We start from the raw sequence: 27,382 nt of genomic DNA, 5'->3' as shown, positions 1-27,382 counted from the left end.
GAATATTTTCCCAAGTATCCAGTGGCTGTCCATATATTGGCCCCACAAATTCTAGCCAACTCAACTCATTAGTACTTCTATTAATGAAAATATTTGTCATTCGAGGTGAGACCCTCAATGGAGCTAGGCCAGTTTATACTTGCTGAGGATCTGGCCCCATTTTTTAATATTGGCAATTGGAGTTCACCTGAACTGGAAATCTAAGCCTTCATAATACCACCATATCCATCATCGCTATATTCTCAGAGGGCAATTCCCCCAAGAACAGCATAAAAAAACCATGATACGCTCCACTCCACTTAATGAGGACTTCTCCCAGGGAACTTGATTGAAGTCCAATGATACTTAATGGTAATGACCACTGCGTAATGGCGAGGATGGTAATTCTGTTGACTTGTGATGAGGCACTTCAGCTAAAATGCTTAGCTAAGATTCAGTGCTAAAACATTAGCCTCCTGTTGACTGGGAATTCTCCTTGCGCCAGGATCATCCTGATTGAGCAGATCCTAGAGCACCATTGTGGTTCAGAAAGTGGACAAGCAGGAAAATATTAGCTCTAACCACAGACCTGTCTACTCACTGCATTTAAAAGAAACAACGACATGGGATATACCCTTTTGGGTTTTCTCCTTCTCAGTGCTCCAGAGAGAGGTAGAAAGGGGTGGGGGAAAACAAGGTATATCCCTAGAGATCCCTGACCGCAGATTGGTTGGCTCAGTTCATCCCTGAGCATGTGAGAAAAAGCTCACCTTGGCTAAGAATTAATCCACAAGTTCTAACATACTAGAATCCATGGGCACTCCGGGGCCCCTGAAATAAGGTCAATGCAGATAGTCCTCTGTGCCTTCATTGTAGGATCGGGGTCTAAATGTGGAACTCCAACTGAAATCAATGGAAGTTTGGTGCAGAGAGAGGTTGCTGGCATTTTTCTGTTAAGCCCATCCCTAGTTCCACTAGACAGCAAACACGGTATGCTAAGCATTAATCCTGGAGTCCTCATTTAAACAAAACTCCCATTGACATCAGTGGGAATCTTACCTGAGTGAAGACGGCAGGATGAGCCGGTGTATGTGTGTAGCGTCCACCCAGGTGGAAAATAATAATGAAAATATCCACATAGTAGCTATTCTTTTGGAAAAATTAAAATAACATGGTACTGTGACTGCACAATTAAAAGGGAAAGTACATCAGGAATTTAATATTGTTTCCAGATGTCAAGTGTCATAAAGAATTTTTTCCTCACTTGGAAGGGTATCAGGAATTGGTTGGTTTTTTTTAGAGCTCATTTCCACAGCGATGAGACGTGTTGCATGTATGTAAATGCATGTATGCCTGATGTGTATGCATGCATATGTAAATGTGTGTGTTTAGGCATACAAAAGCAATATGTATTGTCCATGTACAACACTGTGTGTATTTAGATGCACACATATAATTTGGGGAGGGGGGGGTGCATATTTGTGTGTGTGTGTGCGCGCACACGCAGAGACAGATATAGTGTGTATATGATGGAGAGCTTGCTTAGCTCCTACCTTACATTTCATCTGAGGGTCTTGAAGCGTTTTACAATATTAGCTAGTTTTCCTAACAAAACATCTTCAGGCTACGTAAGGAATCCTCCTTCCTCGCCACCCCCGTGGACATGGAAATATGCACCTTGCTGAAAAGGGGACTCAATTAGCAAGGATCCTCCATTGCGAATGTCCAGCTGTTAGTGTCCGAGGGTTTAAATCTTGAGACTGTTAATCACAGCCATCTAGACAGATCTTCGCTGTCAGAAGGGGTGTGGAGGAGAGGTGGCCTCTCACTCAGTTAGCCAGGTAAGGATTTGTAAATTAAAACTAGCACTTTGAATTGTGTTTGGAAGCAAAAGGGAGGCCAGTGCAGCCTACAGAGCCCAGGTTTAATGCGTCAAACATGGATAGCACTTCTGTTCTCTGCAGTAGTTGAAGCCTTAGCTTGGTCTTCAAGCAGAGTGCATTACAGTAATCCAGCTGGGAAATGAGAATAGCACAGGGATGTAGTGAAAAAATGGTTACTCACCTTCTTGTAACTGTTGTTCTTCGAGATGTGTCGTTCATGTTCCTTCCAATCAGGTGTGTGCATGCACACGAGCACAGTAGCTGGAAGATTTCCCCCCTAGCAGCATTCAAGGGCTCTGCCGTCCCGCCACCCCCTCAGTTCCTTCTTGCCGGCTATTCCGACAGAAGGGTAGAAGGGTGGGTATTGGAATGGACAAGAACAACTCATCTTGAAGAACAACAGTTACGAGAAGGTGAGTAACCGTTTTTTCTTCTTCGAGGGCTTGTTCATGTCCATTCCAATCAGGTGACTCACAGGCCCAAATTCAGGAGGCGGGGTCGGAGTTATGCACCGATTGGAGCAGTGCTCGTCCGAAGGCCACATCGTTTCTAGCCTGCTGAGTAATTGCGTAGTGAAAGTGTGCATGGAGGACCACGTCGCCTCTCTGCAGATTTCCTGAGTAGGAACCTGAGCCAGGAACACTGTAGATGAAGCCTGAGCCCTGGTGGAGTGTGTAGTGATTGGAGGTGCAGGAACAGCTGCCAGGTTATAGCACTCATGAATACAGGACGCTATCCATGACGAGATGTGTTGTGACGACACAGGCTGACCTTTCATTCTGTCGGTCACTGACATGAATGACCGGACCGATTTTCTGAACGGCTTCGTTCTCTCGATGTAAAAGGCCAGTGCCCTGCGGACACCCAGAGAGTGGAGTCTCTGCTCCCTGCTGCTGGAATGTGGCTTAGGGTGGAATACCGGGAGAAAGATGTCCTGGTTAATGTGAAATTGAGAGACAACCTTTGGTAGGAAAGCAGGGTGAGCTCTGAGCTGAACCTTGTCCTTATAGAACACGGTGTAGGGAGGCTCTTAGGTTAGGGCCTTAAGTTCAGACATCCTCCTGGATGAGGTTATCACCACCAGGAATGCCACCTTGTAAGAGAGGTAGAGCAGGGAGCACGACGCCAAGGGTTCAAAGGGCAGTCCCATGAGTCTAGAAATGACCAGGTTGAGGTCCCAAGCCAGGACAGGCTGCTGCACGTGAGGCCTTTTAGACCTTTTAGAAACCGGCTGACCATCGGGTTACCAAAGACAGAGCGGCCCTCCGCACTCGGGTGGAAGGCCGAGATGGTGGCCAAGTGAACCCTTATTGACGACAATGAAAGCTCCTGCTGCTTCAGATGGAGGAGGTAGTCCAGAATAAGTGGCACTGGAGCCAGCGTCGGGGACGGAAGGTGCTGCGCCGACCAGACTGAAAATCTCTCCCACTTGACAAGATAGGTAGCTCTCTTAGAGGGTTTCTTGCTGCCAAGGAGGACCTGTCTAACCTGGTCTGGTTCGGATGTTGGAGGCGACCATGATCTTTTGTCAGAAGGTCCGGGAAGAGCAGCAGGGTGACCTGGAGCTTCCACGGACATGTCTAGGAGAGATGTGTATCAGTGCTGATGGGGCCAGGCTGGTGCTATCAATATGACCTGAGCTCGTTCCCTCTGGATCTTGAGGAGTACCTTGTGAATGAGCAGTATGGGTGGAAAGGCGTACAGGAGACAACCTCCCCAGTGGAGGAGGAATGCGTCCGCTCTCGAGCCCAGGCTGTGGTTCTGGAATTGCTGGCACTTCCTGTTGCGTTGCGTGGAGAACAGGTCTATCTGGGGAAAGCCCCACCTCTGGAAGATTGAATTTGCGACATGGCCATGAAAGGACCTGCTGAGGTGGTCCGCCATCTTGTTCTGTGTCCCGAGGAGGTACGACGTTTGTAGGTGTATTGAATGTTCTACACAGAAGTCCCATGGCATGAGGACTTCCTGGAACAGGAGAGAGGAGAGGGCTGCCCCGTTTGTTGATATAGAACGTTGCCGTAGTGCTGTCCGTCATAACTGATGTACACTGTCCCTTTAAGTATGCCCAGAAGGTCTGGCATGCCAGGTGCACAGCTCTCTGACGTTGATGTGGAGAGCCAGATCTGCCTGAGACCGGAGACCTTGAGTCCTGCGGTCTCCTAGATGTGCTCTCCAGCCCACGTCTGATGCGTCCATCACTAGCGACAGAGACGGCTGTGGACTGGTGAAGGAGACCCCTGAGCACGCCTCCTGAGGGTTGAGCCACCAGAGGAAGGAGTCGAGGACTGGGCAAGGCAGGGTCATGATCCTGTCCAAGCTGTCCCGGGCTGGTCGATACATCGATGCTAACCACGACTGGAGCGGTTGGAGCGACGACTGCCACGCACTAGGTGAAGACTCGAGGTGCTGCTAACAGGCTGAACGGACGGACTGTAAATTGGTAGTGGGTATTGTTCACCACAAACCTGAGGTGCTTCCTGTGGAGAGTCTGAGGGGAGCAACTCCATGAATGTAGCCATCGCCGAGCAGGTATTGTAGGAGTACCCGCTGACAATGGCCTGCTGGTTAGATATTTGGAGTTGTAGTCCCCCTGTTGAGTACACCTTTTGCCCGAATAGGTCTAGTTTTTTAGTGTCCCTATTCTTGGGGGTAGGGCCCTGAAAGTCTTGCCTCTCCCACTGGTTAGCAGCGTCCACCACCAGAGAGTCAGGCTGGGGGTGGAAATATAGGTGTTCGTAACCCTTGGAGGGCACAAAGTACCGGCGTTAGTTATACTTGGCAGTGGGGCCGGGGTCTGCCACAGGGTCTCAGTCATGTCCATAATTGTCTTTATAAATGATAAAGCGATACAGGAAAGGCCAGAGGGGGCCAGGATGTCAACCACAGGGTCTGCATCATCGACCACTTCCTCCGCCTTAATGCCCAGACCCGGCGCATCAACTGCTGCAACACCCTGGAGTCTTCCAAAGCTGGGGCTACGGAGGTGCCCGCCAGCGCCTCGTGTTGTGAAGAGGAGGAGGAGGCCACCAGAGGGGGTGGTTGCTCTCTACCATCCCCACCCAAGGTATCTCGTGACCCCGGGGGGACTGTGGTTGGTTGGCCCAGTTCCAGCGCCGCAAAGGGCATGGGTATTGGTGCCGATGTCTGGTCCCACGCCAGTGCCAGTGTAGATGCCTCAGGTCGCATCTGCGCCAGGGTCTTCATCGACGCCGTCGCAGCCAGCTGAAGGCTGACTACGTCGGTGCTGAAGGCGCAGCCAGCACCGTAGCAGCAGTCTGAGCCTCTGATGCCCCCGGCGGCGCCGTGGTCGGTGTCGATGTCCGTGACTGTGCCGCGGCCGATGGCGTTGACGCCAGAGGTACTGGCTCAGTCGCTGGTCGTGGCGGAACAAATGTTGCAGACACCACCGATGCAGCTCCCAAGCGGGATCCATGGCTCTGACCCTGGCCCTGATGGAAAGCCCATGGAGTCCAAAAGGGCCACTGAGCCGGGTTCTGCTATTGTGAGGGCCACTGCTTTGGACGGGACCCCCTATGGTGCCGTGAGCTGGACCTTCTGGTCCTGCTATCGTCCGAGCGATACGAGTCCGACTCTGACATTTCAGAATAGGAGGACCAGGGCAGCGCTGCACCTCTCGACGTAGAGTGTCGGGAGCCTGGGGACTGACTCCGCTCCCTGGATGGAAGCACTGACGTCGGTGGGCACCAAGGTGAAGGGGATCGGCGTGACATCCTTGCTGGCTTTCCCTTTGACTGAACGGGGTGCTGGGATGGAGCCTGCAGTGCTCACACATCCTCCTGCCTTGGGGCGAGACTGACGGCATGAGTCTCAGCAGGTCCTGTGCTGCCTCAAGGGCTCCGGGGTGGACGGGAGCAGCAGGTGCTCTGAGGGGGTTCGGCAAGTGTGACGGGCTCGGACTTGACTGCCTCAGTTGGGCAGGAGTTGACATAGCCCCACTCTGAGCCTCAGAGCCGTGGCCCAACTGACTTGTCACTGATGGCTGATCCCTGGATCTTGCTGAGGGGGATCGGCCTCTTTCTGTCCTCTTCTTCTTCTTCTACGCCGGCTATTGGGACTGGTGCCGAAGGCTGGAGTGCCCCTGAGAGCCTCCATGATGGTGCCGAGCCTTCTTGGCAATGTCTGTCTTCTACGTCGGATCTCTCAAAGATGGCGCCGGAGTGCTCCGTGCCGAAGAAGACATACTGGAAGCAGGATCCCCAGTGCCTGGGTCCGACTGAGGTCAGAGAGCTGCCTCCATGAGGAGGATTTTAAGCCCTCTGCTCCCTCTCTTTAAGAGTTCTCAGTTGGAATTCCCGACAGATCTTGTAGTGGTCTTTTTGGTGACCCTTGCCCAGACACTGTAAACAGGAGGTGTGGGGGTCACTTTTAGCCATGCGCTTCACGCAGTCCTGGCAAGTCTTGAAGCCTGGGGATCGTGGCATGCCCCCGTGAAAAATAATGGGGGGAAGGAAACCGGGGGGGGGGAAGAACCTCCCCCCCCCCTGTAAATGAAACTTATAAGTGAATTAACTACGCTATACTAACCACCTAGAACTAACTATCTACAGCGAAAACTGAAAGTACTGCCAAGCCACTTGCCGAAGCAAGAGCAAGGGGAAGTCCCAGCTGCCGTCACTGGCGGTAAGAAGGAACTGAGGGGGTGGTGGGTCGGCAGGGCCCTTTACTGGGTGCCATGAAGGTGCGACTCCAGAGGGCACCTAGGCCTACCCCATGGATGCTGCTAGGAGAAAAATCTTCTGGCTACTGTGCGCATGCACGCTCACACACCTGATTGGAATGAACAGGAACGAGCACTCGAAGAAACATGCAGGTTTCTAATGTTGCCGGGGAATAATTAACTAATATCTGAGGCCAGTAAAGAGGAACCATCCAGACTAGCAAAGCAAATCTTAAGAGCTGCTGAAAACCCCACTTACAAGATCACAAATCTCTCTCCATTATGCTTGCTGGAACCCAGATTCAGATCTGTGAATGTGATGCCTTGTCCTTTTTATTCTAACTGTTCAGGTCACTATAGTCTTCATTTTCTTCTAAAACTACAGTTTGGAGAACTAACTGGTTCAAGGAATTGGGATGCAGAATCGTTTGTTTCTACGTAATCGCTTAAACTTGAGCCCAGGTCAGCCGTGACCCAAAAGGGCGTTTGATGCCCTATGTAAATAATTTGGTGTTCTCAGTCTCTTTCCCAAGAAGAGTTTACCAAAGCCACACCAACGTGTGCCACCCATTGCTGACCTCAGTGGAGCAGCCGTAAACTGAATGGGCATAGTGGCCAAATCTCACCCGGAGAGGTGGTCTCATCAGATGAGGAATCAGACGTGTTGGCATAGTGGTACCAGAGGTAACTTGCCTGTGCTGTGGATAAATTTGAGGACTTAAATCTCCAGGGAAGTCGTGCCAGCACCTTTCACCAGCACTCAATGCACATAAAGAAAACAAAGCTTGCCATGTTTTACGATCTTGGGAGAACAAGTGGTATTGATGGATACACATTCAGAAGGGCATTGGCAAAAACGCCTATAAATGGTTAACAAGGTAATGGTAAGAAATGTTGACCTTGATTTGTTTAGCTAAGATGTAAAGATTTTTGAAGGTCAAAGGTGTCCTTGTGTAGTGTTTTGGAGTCTAACTGTGTCTGACCCTCTAACATTAAGCTGCTGTGGCCTGTAGTTTTGAAGAGTGAAGCAAACCAGGGGGAAAGAGAGAAGGGGGAGAGAACAGGAAATGGAGTGAGGTGTTTCAGGAAGTTGTCAGGAGTTGACTGATTGATTCCAGATGGAAAGGGTCACCCTCCGTGACCCAGGAAATACTCACTGGGGGAAAGCAGTTGTTGGCTTGTGAAAGGGGAGGGCCTGGGAGTTAGAGACTATGGTGGAATGCACATTCTGCTTCCTTTTATTCTTAAAACGTTGAGTCTTAATCTTCAGTATTCAACAATTTGATTGTCCTCGCCTGGCAAGGGGGAGTGAGTGGAGCTAAGTCTGGAGCGCCAGTAACTTTACCTCCATCATCTAAAACATTCTTACTCTGTAGCATAGATACAAAAGTGAACCAGAAGAATCATAGTCAAGAAGACACAATCCCTCTCTTGCTGAATTGCAGTAATGCCAAGAGATGGGCCCAAACCAAAACCCTAGCTCCGACAACCTCCAAAAAACACGGAGCGAGTTCAGATCCAGACCCAACCTCTGTGAGTTGGGTCCACCTCGGAGGATGGTTTTATTTATTTATTCTGGCTTCATCCTGTGAGGTGGTGTCTTCGCCCCCCCAGTGGTGAACCTGAGAGGTGACAAAATGAAACCACCCAGGAGAGGGGTATTACGGGGGTCTCAGCAATCCCTGCTCACCATGGGATTTGCGGGTGCTCAGCACTTGGCAGGAAAGTGACTTCTGTCTGGAAGTTATCGTTGTGTTTCAGGAACCAGTAGAACCTTTTTAAATGAAATGTTGATCATCTATATTCTCTCACTTTTTGTGTATAATACAGATACCTATATAGTCACACACCTGTAATGTGTACGATTATATTTGTGTGTATTAATATATATTTTGTGTGTGTGGATATATAAAATTGTCTCTGTGTGGCTGAGTATTTGTATATTTTATATATATATATATATGTGTGTGTGTGTGTATATATATATATATATATATATATATGTATATATATATGGGGTATATTTTTGATTTACATTTGGTTACAATTTAAAATCTTGTCGTAAATATTTCAGACACTGGAATGATTCAGGTCTATTCCCCCGTTGCCATAGCGTGGTCTGTGCTGGCCAGTGAAAGATTAAAATTTATTTCCATTGTTTAACGGAAAATAATGAGGTGCATCTGACTGGGTTCAGCTATGTCATGCGGGAAACGTTCACTTTGGAACAGAGTCTCACTCCACCCAAATGTGCAATGATGAAATCAGTTGGCACACACAAAAGCAGCACATTTTGTGACAGGAATGCATGAGAAGTATTAATGTACAGTATGACAAGAGCCTTTTGGAATGAATTAACCTTGTCGTAAAAAAAAAAGAGAGAGAGACCGAGGGAGAGCATTCTTTAAACCAGCAAAATCCTACAGGAGGGCAGGGTTTTCCTGCTATGTGCTGAATACAGTTTATCAACAATTAAAGCCTGAAAGTCTCTTACTTAAAGCATGACAATGGCATCTTTGAAAATTCATGCACACGCTCGGGGTCAGATCCTTAACAGCTAGCAGCAAATGAGGGAGGCTCTGTTGAAGCCAAGGGAGGTACACCAATGTGGACCCGCTGAGGGTCTGGACTTCAAAGTTCTAACGAGATGCACGTTCTTCATACTTGTTCAAATGAAGGATTTTTTTTTTTTTAATATATGTGGTTTAAAGACGCACGTATCTCTGGGTTTAATAGATTTATAGCTTAGGACATTTTGTTTTAAAGAGAGATCTCAATGAGTCTCAGTAACAAATATGATTATTTCCTGTAGGAGTTGACTTGTGTCCTGTTGGGACCCAGCGAGATTGGACAAAAAGGGCAAGATTTTCAAAATCCATGATTTTGAGAGCCACAATTTGTGGGTGCCCAACCTAAGACACCCTTAAAGCGGCCTGATTTGCACAAAGTACTGAGTGCCCACCTTCTGGAAACCAGGCCCTTCTACCCCTTGCAGCTAATGGAAGTTTCTGTTTATCTCAGTGGATAGAAACCTATGTTTTAGGAGCAGATGGTTGTAAGTTTGATTTCCTATGATGTACGTGTGTGTAGGATAGCAGATGGCTGTGCTTCTATATATACATAGCAGCGGGCACATTATTCTGGTGCTCTGCAGTCTGCGCTCATTGTCTGTACATACAGACCTCTATGCTACAATGCATCACAGAAAACTAAACTTAAGATAGTCTCTAGTCACTGGTTCATTATGTCATGTACATTGAGGCTAGCATATGGCCCTTTGGATGCCATGTTGAATGGAATGAAGGCACAGGATAGAAAGTGAAAATACTTTTTCCCCCAGTGGGAAATAAACGATTATATTTTACAAATAGAACAAGATTTTAATTCAATATAATAATAAATACATCAAAAGCTGAATACTAAAACAAGTCATTTACCTGCCTTTTTTCCTAGGTTGTGTTATCAACAACAGTGAATGTTGATGGACATGTATTGGCAGTGTCTGACAACATGTTTGTTCATAACAACTCTAAACATGGACGGAGAGCGAGGAGACTTGACCCCTCAGAAGGTATGGAACTTTGTCTGGAATATGGTACACCAGTGAAAACAAACACGCGCACTCTGCACTTGAATTTTTGTTTGTTTTGGTGGGAGTGGAGAGAGCTGCAGAACTTCAGGGGCTTTAGAGAAGGAAGATGAACCCAAGAAAGGCTCTACCGCATGCAGAATATGATCCTCCTTCACCTAAGAGAGAGACTCCCCCCGTCTATTCATTAGTTAATTTGTACAGGGCTGTGAAGATGAAAAACTCTGTAAAAGCATTCACAATTAGCTAAGAATGTCAGACTTACTGCTCAGCTGGCCTAGACTTGATTTCAGGCAAATTATGCAACATGACATCTTACTTAAACAGAAACATTACAGTGCAAGATGTGTATGAAAAAGTGTCTGGTTCTCTTAAACAAACTGTGTGCAAAGCATAACAATGCGCAGAAGGAAACTGACACTAATTGATTTTAGTTTGTTTGGCTAAGCAGGAATTGCCGTCGTCCATGGGACGGTTCTTGGGGTATATTAAAGCAATTACCAATACCTGTATCTGTTAAGCTTCAAAGTGGGTAACCCCCCCCCCTCCCCGACCCTGCCCCTCTCTCAAACTCCACTTCTTCAAAACAGGCACCACTTAAAAATCGTATCTATGTCTCTTCCCCCCCTTCTCCAATCTCCCTGAAGCCTGTGAAAGTGAGAGGAGTTTGTGATGTTAGTAGAAGAGACAAGCAAGGCTATTATTTCATTACACTGTTTTGTTGCCCCCCTTCTTAAATGTGCCCTGTATCAACCTAAGAAGAATTAATGAACTGGAAGAAAATGATTGAATCAGTAAAGAATTCGGAGCAGTGTTAATTCCCCCCCAGCGGGTAGTGAAATGGTAGAAGGAAAATCCCAGGATTCCAAGCCTAGGAAGCCATCCAGTTTTTCCTTGACTGATTGGATGTGATTGACTGGCTGTTCAAAGGAGTCTCATGTTTTTGGAGCCCTGCCAAAGTTCCCCTCCACCTCTGACCCTGTCAACATTGGGAATGGAGTGATGGATTGACTTTGGTTATGGCCTGGAAACCGTATTGGGTTCCTGATGGGATGTATAGTCCAGAGGCCTTGAACATATGGAAAAGAGCAGGAAAAAAAAACCTATTCCATAAAGTCACAAAAATTATTAGAAATTGTCTCTTGATAGGAACTGGAGGAAACGCAAGCTATTTCCATATCTCTTTATCCCACTGATAAACACAGTAAATTGTAACACATCCCTCCTACAGCCTGCTTTTTTTGTTCTTGTGTGATCATATGCTAATGAGTGTTTTTAAAACAGCCTCTGCCCAATCACTTAAGGGTTTCACTTTTACACCCAGTACTACAGTTGGCCTATTAGACCTTAATGACACAATGTTAAGTGCCGGTAATGAACAGGCGAGTAATTAACACGAGCAAGGCAGAGAACAACATTATTTTATTTTACTTTCGGTTCCTTGGACTGGTAAGCAGTCTTCGTGGGTGAACGAATTAAGGGTACGCGTCCTAGCTGTGGTGGCACTGGGTATACAAGCCAGCAATACAGCTGCAGCAGTGCAAACCCCCAAGAGTGGACTGGCAAAACTATACGTCACGATTTGCACCAGTGCAATTCGTGCAAATAACAGCTTTGCCTATCCACTCATGGGGTATAACTGGCCCCGACCTACCCAAAAACCGAGGCTCCAAAACCAGTTGCAAGAAAACTAACTGACCGCTCTGTTATCCCTTTTTTGTTTAGCCACACCATGCATCAAAGCTATTAGCCCAAGTGAAGGCTGGACTACAGGGGGCGCAATGGTGATCATTATAGGAGACAATTTCTTCGATGGGCTACAAGTTGTATTTGGGACCATGCTTGTGTGGAGTGAGGTAGGCAAAAGTAACTTGCTATTGCATAGCCGAAGATAGATATCGCTGATATAGAGAAGGTCGATGGGGAACTACTATTCGCTCATTCTCATCATAACACGAGAACAAGGGGATGGTCCGTGACACTGAAAGATGGTTACTTTAAAACTGAGGAAAGGAAATGCTTTTTTGCCCATGCTTGGTTAGTCTGTGGAATACTTTGCCACATTGTATCCATGAACTTTTAGTGGGATTCTAAAAAGGACTGCATGTTTATATGGATAAGAAGAATATCCAGAGTTACGGGGAGGATTAAAAGAAAAGGCCAGGAGTTTGGGAAAGGAAACAAACCTTCAAGTTTCAGGGCATAAATCAACAATTAATTAATGGGGGCCAGGAAGAAACTTTCCCTGTAGGCAATTTATCCTGTAAGTTGCCTTATGCACGATTTCTTGTACCTTCTTCTGAAGCAGCTGGTGCTTCACATGATTGGATACAAGATGTTGGAGTAGATGGACCACTGGTCTGATCCAATCTGGCAATTCCTAGGAAGTAGTAAACAGTTTCATTTGCTTGAGAAACACAACCAGGGGCCAGTGGGGAAAAACTCAAACATCCCATACGTGACATGCTTCTCTCTTGTTTTTATTTCCCAGCTTATCACACCTCACGCTATTCGAGTCCAGACCCCCCCTCGTCACATTCCTGGTGTAGTCGAAGTCACACTGTCGTATAAATCCAAACAGTTCTGCAAAGGAGCTCCGGGCAGGTTTATTTACACCGGTAGGTGAACGTGATTTACTGTGGAGGACTGGAACATGAATGTCTTTTCCTCTCAGTAATATCGATTACTCTCTTTTAAATACTTGCCACATGCCATTTGAAAACTGTTCTGCTATTTGGAGTATTTGGAAGTGTAAGGAGATAAAACCTCTACACAATAAGGAAGCTAAGGGAATATTACTCCACATGTTAAAATATTTTGCAGATTAAAGCTCATGCTGATACAGTATGGCTCTCTCTCTAGATATATTAAGTGTACAGTAACTTGATAGCATTGCTCTGCATACTGGAAGATGTTTTATTTATAACAGTATTTATTTTACATTTCTCTCTCACTGGGGGTAACCTCTTGTTTTCAGGATGGCCCCCAGGGATAGGCAGAATGTCTTATGTCTAAAGAAGCCAATGAGCTGAGTGCAAAATAAATCTTGATGGCTTTTTCATTTTTTAAAAGGATATTGTCAACTTGTTTAGTGCCCCACATTTACCTCTGCCATCAGAAGAATATTTATATTTATATATCAAGAGAGAGAGATCTATAGCTCTAGAAAAAGACATCAGTGCAACTAAAGAAGAATCTTCATTTGTTGTCAGTATACACAGTAAAGTTTTACCTCCTAATATATGTGGCTGGAGAATGGTAGCATGTTTTAGAGGATTATGTATATATGTAACTAATAGATTTTTAGTAGTAATATTTTATTTAGGTGGCTGAGAATTTAAGCAATGATTTTTGGTTTAAAAAACCTATTATTACTATTAGATCTGGAAAACATTTCTAGAATATCAAATTTTGGACAAATTTCACAGCAAAAAAATTCAATTCTCACCCTGAAAACCCCCAGAAATTTTTCATGAATAATGCTGCAGTTTTTTGACTACCTGGTGAGCCAGTCAAAATGTTTCAAAAAAGGGAATTTTTTCAATGAAATATTGATATTTTTATAAATTTATTAAATGTATAATTTTTAAAAAAGCAATAATTCTCATTTTAATTTTTAATGTGTTTTTACAAGCTTTCATGATTATTATTACTTAAGAATGTATTTATTCATATGTATTCTAGTAGCAGGCAGGAAATCCAATCTAGGATCAGGGCCCTGTTACGCTGGGTTCTGTGCAGACAAATCAGAAAACAATCCTTGACCCAGTGAGTTTACACTGTAGGGTCCTGATCCAAAGCCCATTGAAGTCAATGGAAAACCTTCCAGTGACGTCAGTGGACTTTGGACTGGGCCCCAGATGATTAGGGCCTGAAACGGATCTTGCCCCAGAATAACCTCACTAAAGCGCAAGGAGCTGCTCTGGATTTATACCTGTGTTTGTGAGGTGAGACTCTTGCCATAATTTTTTGTAAGCAAATTCCCTTTAAAGAGACAGCTTTGATTTGTGGAAGGATAAATCTGAGCCCTCAATACATTGAGCACAGCTTCTTTAACTAGCAGATAAACTAACTGAAACGTAAGTGACTGTGATCTCAAATCTGCATGAAATGTAATTGTATTGTACAGAAACAAGATTGAAAAAACCCATCAGGGACCCAGTCCTATGCAAATGAGCTTTCTCATTGATTTCACTTACTAACAGGCTGCAGGACCAGGGTTGGGTCTGGTATGAAACTTACAAGGGGAGAGTCTGTTAATTCTTGAGCATATCGTGAGTCAGAGACTGAAAATTTCAGTGCTTCTGTGGCACTTCTTACTTATTTAGGCCCTGATCCTGCAAAGATATAAGTGCATACGCAACTGAAAATCCAATGGATTGGACTGCTTGCATGCTCGTGTGCAGGATCAGGGTCTTAATGATGGAGAAATGCATAAAACAGAGCAGTGTATTTTTATTATGGGGAAATTATTCCTCTTTTTGTAGGTCTGTGTTTTATGTGCAGGGCTGATCTGTGCCATCTCTAGAGAGTTGAAGTCAAACTGTAGTGCTGCTCTCTGACATGTTAATTAGCGTATTTCCACCAAAGAGGACATGAAGATGTACATGACAAATAGCAGAAGAGAGAAAGGATAATATAATCTGCCTATTTTGCTCTTGTTATCAGCGTGGAGATATCTGTTTAGATTCACTGAGGAGCGAGTGGGTGCTTACTGCCATATGTTACAAAATAGCATGTTAGCAGAAGATGCAGAAGTACATAAGCTGGTGTGAAATTAGACAACTTTTCAATCGATCTACCCAAGGACTTGTAGTTCTCCCATCATGTTAGGCAAAATGATAAACACAGCTATTAAGTATAGCGTAATCAATTCCCCGAGGTCATTGCTGCTGATAATAGCAGCAAAAACAACTTCCAAGCTATGAAAATAACATGTTTATTTTTCTCTCTCCATGGCTGTGATATCATGAGTCTGTTTTGACCGTGCTATGAAGAACCGCAAAGGTTTTTTAAAAAAAATTCTGTAGCTCTTTTTGTGTCCATAGTGCTTTACAAACTTTACCTACTGCACCAGGAAAATGCAGCCACTTCTTGGGTGGAGGATGGCAGCCAGTGGGCACATACAACAGTAGTGAGGGAAGGGAAAGATAGGCAAGCACAGGAAAGCCTCTCTCGTGGAGAGTAAAACAGCTAAAAATGTCTTAAATATTTCCTGGAAGTTCTTTATAAGGATTGGCTGTAGTTGCTCACATTTATGTCGGGGGAGGTGGTCTGTGTGGTGGCAGATGGGAGGAAAGGTTGGTTCTCTCTATTAAATTATGTCCACACTATGAAAAAGTGGAGAACCCTTTCTTTAAAGAAATACTCTTTACATTCAACCTCCATCAGGCAATATTCCTAAGAAACACATAGGCCATAACACCATCCCCACAAGATCAAAGAGTGAGGGACATCTCCTCTTAGTAGTATTTGTATTATGGTAGAAATTAGAAGCCCCAAATAGAATCAGAATCCCATCGTGCTAGGCCCTTAGGCCCAGATTTTAAAAGATATGTTGGTACCTGACCCCTTGATTTCAATAGGAGCTGGGTGTCTAAATGCTTTGAAAAATCTGGGCCTTAATGTTTATAAAGTGCTGTGAGATCTTCAGGTGAAAAGAGCTAACTAAGGGTCATGTAGTGTTAGAAGCACTGAATAATTGGCTAAAGGCAGACCATGAGCATAATTAGATAGTATTTAGTCCTGCCATGAGTGCAGGGAATTGGACTAGATGACCTTTTGAGGTCCCTTCCAGTCCTAAGATTCTATGACTATTATTATTATTTATACTTTCATACTACCCGCAAACCTAGAGACCACAACTAAGCTCAGGGTTTCAATGTGCCGGGCACTGTACATAGACATAGTAAGTGACAGGCCATACCCTGAAGAGTTCGCAATCTAAACAGATGAAAGGAAGTGTTTTTACTCCGATTTTACAGCTGGGGAATTGGGACAGAGAGAGATTAAACAATTTGTCCGGGGTCACACAGGGAGTCTGTGGCAAGTCTGGGAATTGAACACAGGTGTCTTGAGTCCTGGCCCAGAGTTTTACTCACAAGACAATCCAGATCTATTGTAGAAAGGTGGAGATGGAACAGAAATGATTTTGGTAGTTTGAAGTACATGATTCCCCATGATTAGAGTAAGTATATAATCAAATAGTAATGTTCAATCTGATGAAGCTTTAGTTTTTTATAAAAGAGCAGCATTGACAAGCTGAAGAAGAGAGTGATATAAATGGTTAGTATAAGAATCAGAGAGAAATTTCCAGGGTAAGTCTAAATGCCACAGTGGTGCTGTTGCCGGAGTGCATATGCTCCCTGTGATGTGTATTCAGAATAGGCTATGAGGGAAGTGTGCTGTGCGAGCAATGCTGCCATTGAGGTTCTGTCAGCATTCCCACTCTTCAGTGCTATCGCTCGGGGTTCTGCAATTCAGCCATCACATTCCTCTCATCACCAAAATTTGATGTGTGGCCTTTTCCATAAGGATCCCATTATGGAAAACTCGGACAGAATTTAGAGGTCTATGGAAAAGTCTTGAAAAATCGACTGACATTGCTAGCTTCTTTTTGGAGTTTGTTGAACAGCCTTGCTGAATTTGATAATGTGGATATAATTATATAAAATTTTATGTAATTCTATAGAGAGAGAGAAACAAAAATCGTGTCTCTCTTTTTTAATCAATGACTATGTAAAATGTCATCCTTAGGACAAAACGTTGACCTCTAATATCTTGCAGTATAAAAAGGTGAAAGCTGTGAATAAAGGTGACACACCCATTTCCGGGTTCTGAGTGACCCCGCCCCCTTTTCCGTAGCCGTTCTTGGTACAGGAAGGCATTTGTTCTCCACGACTAATGTAGCAGTTGCCTTATATTCTGCCTCTAATAATATATAAGCCCAAGTTCTTGACTTTGATGGAGCTCAGGTGAGAATCTGGCTCATTATGAGCTCTTGGATCTTATACTTGACCCCAGCTCTGCACGTAGTTTGTTGTAGGGAAACTCATCTCAAACATAATGTGGCAGGAAGATTTTGAACATAGCTTTTCATCCATGTACAGAAAGGCTTGATGGGTAAACTAATCTCATCTATGCAGTATAAGAACAGGTTGGACAAACACCTGTCAGGAATAGTCTGGGGTTTATTTGGTCTTGTCTCAGCGCAGGGGGCTGGACTTTGATGACTTCTCGAGGTCCCTACCAGCCCTACATTTCTATGATCTGTGGGATTTACTGCACTCCCAATGGGCTGCCTTGGGTTGGGAAATATGCTAGCAGCACACTGTAAGACGTGCTGGTTTTTTAAGGTTTGTAAACTGGAATTGAGAAGGCCTTGTTATCCTTCTCTCGGAAGAAGTACTTACAAGGATGGAGCTAGTGTTGGAAACGAACCTTGGGAACAGCATGTGATTTTTCTTGCGGGCAGCTGCTGTCCTGCCCAGCCTATGAAGGGCCATGCCAGAAAGGGGCATTGAAATAGCCATAGGACCTTAGGGAGTTGCTTGTAAAGGCCCAGCAAATACAGCAGAGTACTCGGTGACATTGTCATAAATTAAAGGGTGCTTCGAGAGTCGGAGACAGGGATCAGATTGGGAAAAAAGAAAGATAGTTGGTACTTTTTGAAGCTCCGCCCACAAAATAAGCCCCACGCACATGATTCACCACAAACAGTAGACTGTGCAGATGCTTGACATATGCTTTATGGGCTCCAGTCACTCAGCTTTCCTGCGGTGGGGTCAGAAGACACCCATGGATTCCGCTGGGCTGGGCTCCTTCCACTTGGTGTCCCTTCACTGAGACCTGGTCCAGTGGGCTTCTTGCGCTTGGTTCCCCTCTGCGGAAGTTTCTCAGCTGCCCTGCTGGGCTCTCCTAAATTCCTTGGATTGGTCTCTTCTTGATAGGAGGGGAGGGAAAGAAGTGGTATCTCCTAAGACCATTTGCTGGTGGCGTCAGAATGAGCTGTCACTCATAGTAGATTGTGCATGTCATCCTCCCTCTCATGTGTACATGACTTGATTGGGCAGTGAAATAACAATGCTGACATTTAAAGCGTCAGTGATCATTGGGTATTTGAGTTAGCTTTCATTGAGAAGAGTGGGGCAGAGCTATTGTTCAGGTTCTGCAAATGCAGGGAGATGGCACTGCATCAGTTCCACGAGAGTGAGTTTCTGCTTTTGAGGCGATCTCAACAACCGTTCCGGCTAGAGACTTAGGGTCTGACTGAACATGAAGTTGTTCCTGATTATCTACAAATGTGGACACTCTTATTCCAGAATGAGATTTATCCAAAATGGATTAAGCGAAACTGGGGGAAAGTCGCTCGTATTCTGGAATACAGGTGTGCCCATGGGGGGCAACGGCAGAATGACTATTCTGATAAATGTCCAAGTGTAGACAAGCCCCTATTTGTATCGTAAATGAAAGCTTAGATTCTGGAGCATGAGAGGCAGCATAAAAGAGGTACTGGGTAGGGCATACCAGCTGAATTCATGCCTGTGCAAAAGAGAAACTAAGGAGGGCTACAGTGCATTTAGACCTAGCTCTATTATTGACTGTAAATGTTCTGTTATCCAACCAGTTATGTCAGAGTGAGGTGAATAGCTTAGGTGACCATCTGATTTGCTGACTAGCTTTTAACTCTTTTTACCCCGTTACCTGATGTCCACATACAATTTTTTTGTCTGTCCTTGAAAATTCAACAGATGTTTAGTGTGTGAAACTTGCTTGCCAAAGCGGCTTGTCACAACCATGGTGAGCTGAAACAGGAAGATTTCCTGAGACTTACAGCCAAAATTTTCAAAAGTGACTAGTGATTCTGGATGTCATACTATTTAGATACCCAATTTCAGACACCAAAAGTGCTCAGCATCCATCCTCTGAAAATCAGACCCCTTAAGGAGGCTCCAGCTATGCACCCCAAAATACTAGTCACTTTTCAAAATCTTGGCCTATAAGCCTTTGGAGTGAGTGCGTATATATATATATATACCTGAACATCCCATAGCATTTTTTTAATGGGTTGGGGTGGTAACGATGTTGTGGCCACAGTTCAACTTGGGAACTGAACCTAAACCCTCCCCCCTCCCAACCCCCACCACCACCCTTCAGCTTCAGTTGGGAGTGTTTCCCTCAGAGGTGGTTGCCTTTCATTGGTGAACAAAGTGAGCAACTTGGATATTTGGGGCATGTCCTTTGTGATCAAAGCCGCTGTATATATAATGTGTGCAAAATGGTTGAATTGTTCTCAGAACAGTTTTATATGATCTAGGAACCTTCTCCTGCTCTAAGATGTCAGAGCACAATACAAATATATACATGCCAATTCCTTGGGAAAGAAACATGTTGGGTAGTAGCCAGTTCCTTTCCATGAGTAATAGATTTGGATATTCCTCATTAGATATTTTTAGCTAAATATATACACATTATATATATATATATATATTTGCTTAGTCCAAGATATATAACTTAAACTAGTAGTCTCGCAAGCAAGAAGAGAAATGGCACATAATGATGTATAGGCCCTCCAGAGAATTGTCATGAATTCTCAAGATTGGCACACACAAAAAATTCCCCCTTTCTCAAATGGGATTTAGATTCTGTGGCAGTTGAAATGTGTATTATTAAACTCCTTAAGCAAACCTGAATGGTTCCCAGTGGAGAGCGAAGACATTCTAAGTATAGCCAAGACTAAATTCTCTGGTCTGGGTTTTCTCTACTCAATTCCCTCTTTATTAGCTCCTGTAATATTTAAACTTCATGCCATGCCATAATTATTTAATAAAAAGTAAATATAAAATGTATCTCAGTGGGGAATATGACCTTTTACCTTCATGGTGTTATATCAAAGACAGACACAGATAAACAGAAAATCTGGATCAGAGTAGTATTCTGTGTCACTTGATGGTTTCATTCTTCTAGTGCCTGATGCTCTGATGCTGAAAGGTGCTGAGTACTGTTAGGAAAGGAACTAAGTGTTGGATAGGATGGGACACTTTCAGCTGTTGGCACTACTTCTTTCAAGTGATCATTTTTATAGGGCCAAGTGGCACAAGGAGATGGAAGATGCGGCCATTGAATGGGGACTCTGCCAAATGAGTTAAGGACATGTTAAGCATTGAACAGTACAAGGAATTTTTAGCAAGATTCTCAGCACTTGGTTGAGTTAATTTCTCATTTAAATCTCATCACCACTTACAAGTAGGGTTTTCACAAGCCAGATCCTTAATTTTATTAGTAAACGTTGTGTCTGAGGACAGCCAAAGACTTTGGGTACTCAGAGATTTAGAGAAGTCAATGTTGGTTTCTAATATGAATTTTGAATTTGGGGGACATAGTTGAATTTTGGATCATCACTTGGGCCAACTGGCGTTTGGATAATCAGGGTTTCATAGTAGGCATATTCCCCACACAAAGTGTCTGAACGTAAGTACTACCACCTGGTAGGCTTAAATGTTCAAAAAGAGCTAATGATTTTGAGGGGCTCATTTTTTGGATTCCTGACTTGAGATACCTCAAAGGGGTTGGTTTTTTTTTTCCAGAAAGTGCTGAGCACCCACCCTCTGAAAGTCACCTGTTAGAGGTCTGGCATTAGGCACCCGAAATCACCACTAGCTTTTGAAAATTTGGGCTGCAATACTTTGTCTTCCAATGGACAACTACAAAGCATTTCACAAGTATTGGGTCAAGTCTTAAGATACTGACTAATGCTAACGGATTAGGCAACTTCAGGAGTAGACATGGAGGGTGTTGAGGTGAGGAATGAGGTACCAGATCAGCAATCTTAAGTAGATCCTGTCTAAAATTTACCTGCCTCTGTTCCAGGTATTATATGTTACCTTCCCTGTTCTTCTGCCCTCCCACTGGTCATGAGCTGGGGCTTGGTGCCAGCAACAATACATTAAGTAGGGGTTGTGGATGAGGCTGGCATAGAATCTGGAGCAGTGGGCTACCAGGCAGTTTCAAGCTGTAGGTTCAGCGGGGATGGATGACTCTTCTGGCAGCCACAGGAAGCCTAGACAGGTGGGATGAGTTGCATTCATCAGATGGGAGGGAATGGGAAGAAAGAGAGAGTCTGAGATGGCGAGAGGGAGCCAGGTAAAAATGGAGAAGAGAGACAAGGAGCTCAGTTACCTTGAACTCCAAGGATGATTAAAGGATTCTGTAAGCAAAAGCCTCACAAGAGTCCTGAGAGCTTGGTGGAAAGAGTGACAGAGAAAGTGACAACCAAGCTGACAGAGCAAATTGGTGGCCCAGCAATAGTAGAACCAAAGGGCCAGATCCTTAGTTGGTGTAAATTAGCATAACTCCATTGATTTCAGTGGAGCTATGCCGATCTACCCTCGCTGAGGATATGTCTCCAAGGGCAAGTATATACTGCAAAGAAAAACCTACAACACCGAGTCTGAGCCTGTTGTCAATTGACTCGGGTGTTTGGACTCAGGCTTTGTCTACATAGCAGCGTAGACATTCAGGCTCGGGCTGGAGGCTGGGCTCTGAGACTCTCCCTTAATTGGGGCCAATTTTTCGTTAAGGTTATGATGTTAAGGACACTGCAGGGTTTGGTGTTCCATTCAACAAGAGTTTTTCCTGTGACATCAGTGGACTTTGGATCAGGCTTCCACGGAATATACCTCAAGGCTTCATGTTTTGTTTTGTGGGTTTTTTTTAAACCAGCAATTGCCTAAGGCTCACACTCATGTCTGGCTACTCTTCTTTTCCAGCTTTAAATGAACCCACCATCGATTATGGTTTCCAGAGACTGCAAAAGGTCATCCCGAGGCATCCCGGTGACCCAGAGAGACTAGCCAAGGTAAAAGATTTACGAGCATTTCACTAAGCCTTTTAAATTTCAACTTTCTTTTCTGCTGATATGTAATAAAGCACAGAGTGGTAAGTCAGATCTTACCATTACAGCCCATGTGTTGCATGTGGAATTTCTTTTATTGCCAGTGTGAGAATCAGTTCCATAGCTGGGAACCCACCATTGCAGACACCCTCCCAGTCCATATCTATAGTTTACTGCCCTTATCCACAGCAGCAGACCTTTGCACTCAACTGGCACCCCATTGAATTCTATAAGGATCCATAGAGCTGCAGGGATCTGCCTACACAGATCCAGTTTTAGGGGGTCCATCAGCAGACTCACAGCAGGAAAGAGGTGAGCTTTAAGGTTGCCTGCTTTGAAACCACATGGAACAGGTACATTTATAATGTATAAAGACCCATGTTTATATAGCACCTAGCACATGGGGTTCTGGTCCATGACTGGGGCTCCTAGGCACTATTGCAATACCAATGATAATAGCCATGCTTGACCCTTCCATTGTAGAATCTGAGCCTAATCTCTGATTACATTTAAAAGTCATAATAATTTTGTATAATTTGCCTGATGAAAGAAGATAATGGTAATTAAAAAACAAACAAACCCTAAAACTAGAGATAATTAACAGCAGATGACAGAAACACTGAAGATGGCTTTGAGGAATCTTAATTGTTTGTTACAATTACTGAGAAAAAAGCATGTGTGTAATTGAAAGAATAAGGGTAGGACTTTCAAAAGTGGCTGAGTAAGGAACAAAAGTCCCCTTGGAAGTCAATGGGGACTCATGCTCTTAATTCATCTCGGTGTTTTTGAAAACCCCACCTTAAATTTTCTTATAATCAATGTTCTGAAGAGCAATTTCAGGACTATGGAGAGCTCCTAGACAGAAGGATGGCACACTTATCAGTTAAAGTATAAAACTGTGATTTATTGATGCTCTTACGTGTAGGTAAAAACTTCCCAAAGTGACTGGCGATGTTGGGTGCCCAACCTGAAAGGGGCTTGATTTTCAGTGGGTGCGTGGCAGCACTTTTTGAAAACAAGACTCCTTGGAAGTGTACCGGGTTGGGCCTCCCACAACACCAGTCACACTAGAAAATCTTGGCCCTGGTTTTTATTTCAAACAACAGATCAGGGCAGAAAACTGTCTTTTTTGGCGGGTGAGGGGGTCTCTGAAGGTTTGCCATTTCTTACATCTCTTCCTCCTCCAGGAGATGCTGTTGAAAAGAGCTGCTGACCTAGTTGAAGCACTGTATGGAACACCACATAATAACCAGGTTAGAATGACTGCTTTTGTGGGGGTGGGGGAAACCTTTTTCAAGGTTTTGTAAAAACTTCCTGAAGTTAAATTGACCGTAGGCTGTCGCTGTCTTGTAGGATATTATTCTGAAGCGAGCTGCAGACATAGCAGAAGCATTGTATAGTGTCCCAAGGAATCCCGGCCAGATCCCTGCTTTGTCTAGTTCTCCAGCTCATAGCAGCATGATGGGAATCAACTCCTATGGGAGCCAGTTAGGAGTCAGCATCTCCGAGTCGACACAGGGGAACAACCAAGGTAATGTCTGTTATAATGTTTGCACATATCCTAAAACGTGATTGTAAAAATAGCGTCAGGGGATCTCTGTTTTCATGTTGGTGTCTCAATTTCCATATCTACTCAGTTGAAAAGTAGACACCCGGCCGCCTTAATGGCTAATGTGTTGCTGGCAAACTGGAGGAGCTAGTTTCTTTCTAGCTCATGTGTCCTCAACAATAAAGGTCCTGCAACTGGAATTTAGGTAACAACTTCTTTGGTGACACAGGAGCCAGAATAGTGGCTCTGTGGGGCTGGAGTAAATCATACAAACCCCTTATTTTTGTCACCAAAACTAGAGCTGGGCAGGGACCTGGTTTCCTGTTTTGCAGGAAATGCCATGATTTTAAATTTTTTCCATTCTGTCCTGGACCAAAAACAAAACTTTGAAATTTCCAAATTTCATTTTGGCTGATTTTTATTCTGATTTTGACCTCTTCAGACTTTTAAAACTGCTTTTTATAGCTAAACAATTTTGTTGAAATCTACATGTTGCATTGAAAAACTGCTTTGACAAATTTCTGGCCTGCTATCCAAGTACAAGGAGCAGATCTGATGAGTAAATGCTTGATCCAAAGTCCTTAGACTTCAGTGGGTTTTGGAGCAGATCCTAAGAAGGGAACATTTTCAAAGCACCTCCATGAGTTAGGTTCAAGGGCTTTAAGTCACTTTTGAAAATGGGACTTCAGCTTCTAACTTTCACTGAAGTCATTAGGACTTAGGTGCATTTGAAATTTTTACCCATAGTCTCTTTTCTGGCAAACGTAAGGCTGAATTCCAACTTTCATTCTAATTCACATTTTTCAGTCATATCCATGCCCTCAGAAAACACCAAGACAGTAAATGCATCTACCACCATTGCGGAGAGAGGCTGAGAATTTTTAAAAGTTAATTGTTTCTTCTACAATGTTAACTTTGCCAAATTGCATGTATTTACTAGTGCTGTTTTCCTTGTTGAATGTGAACCTTAATGTACCATTGTTAGTAATGCGTGCCATAAAATACATGCAGCACAGCAGAGCTAACATCAGGGGAGCAATTTAAACTTTTGGAATGTTCTGACTGGAGTGCTTGATTTCTCAGTTTAACACTAGATTCCTGTAATATACAATCTGGGTAGTCTGAATGCACAGTTAGTTGGACACAATGTCCTCCCAGGAGGTGAAAGTCATGTCATATGAACTTATGTCCAGGTATATCCTGCCAAATGTAACTAGAAAGGTAATGTTACACAGATCAGCAGTAAGGTCTCAGTACTGGATATCATGAAGTCTTAACAAGCTCTGGAATGTAATATATAGAAAAACGTAATTGTTCATGTTGATTTGCATTTCCTTTATTAATTTACTTGGATTAACTCAACTAGCAGAATCCAGTGATTTCCTAAATGGTAACTAACTTACATTAAATTAGTGGTGATGAAATTTTTCTAATGAAGTTTCTTCACTGAAAAATAACTGAGCCTAAAATGAAAATACAGAATTTTTTTTTAGCTTCATTCCTCTTTTTTTCCAGTCATTTTTGAAAACTGAAATTGTGTTTGATGGGGGAAAAAAATGGACCAAAACCTGCTCCTGCAGTATTTACAACCATTGTCCCTACTGGTCAAGTTGAGCCAATTTTTTCTGACTTATGTGGCCAATCTTTTCTCGCACCGAGACAGACAAGAAGAGGAGGGTATATCCCAAAGTTGACTGCAGTTTCCCATTACTAATACATTTTGGTACTTTATTTTTAAGTGGTAATCCATTAATTATTTGGAAAGTATAACCTCAACCCACACAAATTACAAAACCCTTAAAAGATGAGCTTACTGTTTTTTTTCAGATCTTAGACTCCAATTTCAAGTTTTAAACTATCAAATCTGATTAGGAAAATACACACACAGCCTCAAAAAACACAAATTTCTGAGATTAGGCCCTGTTTTAGCAAAGCATTTAAAGACAAGCTTCAGTCCCATTAAATCAATGAAACTTGCTGAAGTGTTTTGTTGAATCTGGGTCTAAAAGAGCAATCTCAAAAGATTTCTTTGAGACTGGGAAAACAGAGAAAAGAAAAGTTTCAGGCCATATTCATTGACTCACTGTGAAATGTTTAATTTATTTCAGGTTACATTCGTAATACAAGCAGCATCTCCCCTCGAGGTTACTCTTCCAGTTCAACACCTCAGCAGTCTAATTATAGCACCTCCAGTAATAGCATGAACGGCTACAGCAATGTCCCGATGTCTAACTTGGGAGTTCCCAGTTCACCTGGATTCATTAATGGCTCTCCAACAGGATCTCCCTATGGAAGTAAGTGCCTGCCTCTTCGATAGCAGATTTTTTTTTTTTTTTTACTTAAGCCATACGTGGATCAAACTTTGCACTTACAGTGTCTTTCAAAGGAGGATCTCAAAGCCTTTACGTCAGAGGCATCCATCAGGCCTGTCAAGACTTAATAATTTGTTATATCCTTCCCCTCCCAAAGTTACCATCAGAACTGTCCCCCATGCTGGTAGTCTCAGCAGAGGCCAAATGCTCACTTATAAATACATCTTATATAATGTAATAGAAAAGGATCACATTTCAATGGTTTTATCCCTGCTCCATAACAAGATGGTTGTAAAACACCTGTTACAATTTTCATTAGAAAAGGGGTAGGCTTTTGGAGTCATTTCTAGACCCTCTAGGTGTTTCACCTGGCACTCTGAAAGGAGCCTACAGGGCATTATTCACCCAAATCATACTAAGGGTATGTCTTCACTGTGGGGTGTGATTGCAGTTCATGTAGACATATCCAAGCTAGCTGTAACAGGAATGGCCCTAGCTTTTTTACCCTCCAGGGTAGAAAACATTTTGGTGTCCCCCAGGTCAATCAACAGAGTAAAAAACAAACCAAAAGCAAGTGCCACAGCAGCATGGTGCCTCCTGGAAGTTGGTGCCCAGGGCGACAGCCCCTAGCACAAGCCCTGAGCTTTAATCTGCCTACCTCAGATACCCGAGCACTTTAGCCAGCATCCCAGGTGGACTTGTATAGTCCTGAAGTGCACAGTTCTGCAGCTTCACTGCTCCAATATCCAAGTGAGCTTGGATATGTTTCCTTGAGCTACAATCACACCCCGTGATTGCAGTGTAGACATAGATTGGAGTTAAACGTCTAACTCCCTTGGGCAACTTTAACAATCCAAGCCTTCCTCCCTCTTAGAGTAGAATGGGCTGTGAAAGCTAAACTACCCCTCTTGCCCTTAGAGGATATTGTGGCAGGTGGCAGAGTGGCTTCTACTACCATTGCCATAGTCTCTGTAATAAACATCCCTGTATAAAAGGAGGACTTCAGGGCTGTTCAGCCAGTGCTACATTTGATTTTTCTGGGGGGAAAAATATCTAGTGCACAGGATGGCCGCAACCTGAGACTATAAATGTATCATTCCAGACAGTCATCACAGAACTATGGCTTTATCTCCTATGTGTAAGGGGCTGCACAACTGGGAATTAATAATTGACCTGGTATTAAAAAAAAAAGCAGGAGTCTGCATTCGCTAATGGTTTGCAATATCAAAGGGAAGGGTTCTTGGTTTAATTACACCAGTGAACCTCTCCTCCATACACACACACACAAAAATACTTCTGAAACTTGCCTCTTCTATTGTTTTTATGCTGGTAGAGTTTCAAAATGGCCAAACAGATGTTTTTCAAATTTTTACATACAGCCTTCACTTCCTGGCTGCGCTCTCTGTGCCAAGTTTCAGCTCAGGGAGAGAGAGAGAATTTTACGGCTGAATTATAAACCCCTGACAATAGGCGTTTATAATGAAATGCTGACAGACCCC

At 43.9% G+C, this 27,382-nt stretch overlaps 1 protein-coding gene across 2 annotated transcripts in view; it reads left to right on the top strand.

Annotated features, from left to right (window-relative positions):
• EBF2 (EBF transcription factor 2) overlaps positions 1 to 27,382 on the top strand; it is a 182,977-nt gene that overhangs the window by 136,121 nt on the left and 19,474 nt on the right. For both annotated transcript variants that reach the window (XM_074940036.1, XM_074940035.1), the window contains exons 9-15: positions 9,994 to 10,111; positions 11,855 to 11,985; positions 12,621 to 12,747; positions 21,898 to 21,986; positions 23,210 to 23,275; positions 23,376 to 23,553; positions 25,680 to 25,865. In XM_074940036.1, coding sequence (XP_074796137.1) covers positions 9,994 to 10,111; positions 11,855 to 11,985; positions 12,621 to 12,747; positions 21,898 to 21,986; positions 23,210 to 23,275; positions 23,376 to 23,553; positions 25,680 to 25,865 — 895 coding nt within the window. The remainder of the gene's footprint in view (positions 1 to 9,993; positions 10,112 to 11,854; positions 11,986 to 12,620; positions 12,748 to 21,897; positions 21,987 to 23,209; positions 23,276 to 23,375; positions 23,554 to 25,679; positions 25,866 to 27,382) is intronic.

This window comes from Natator depressus, chromosome 26, assembly GCF_965152275.1.
Source record: "Natator depressus isolate rNatDep1 chromosome 26, rNatDep2.hap1, whole genome shotgun sequence".
NCBI lineage: Eukaryota > Metazoa > Chordata > Testudines > Cheloniidae > Natator > Natator depressus.
The sequence above is the reverse complement of the archived record's forward strand: the minus strand, read 5'-3'. Positions and strand labels throughout refer to the sequence as shown.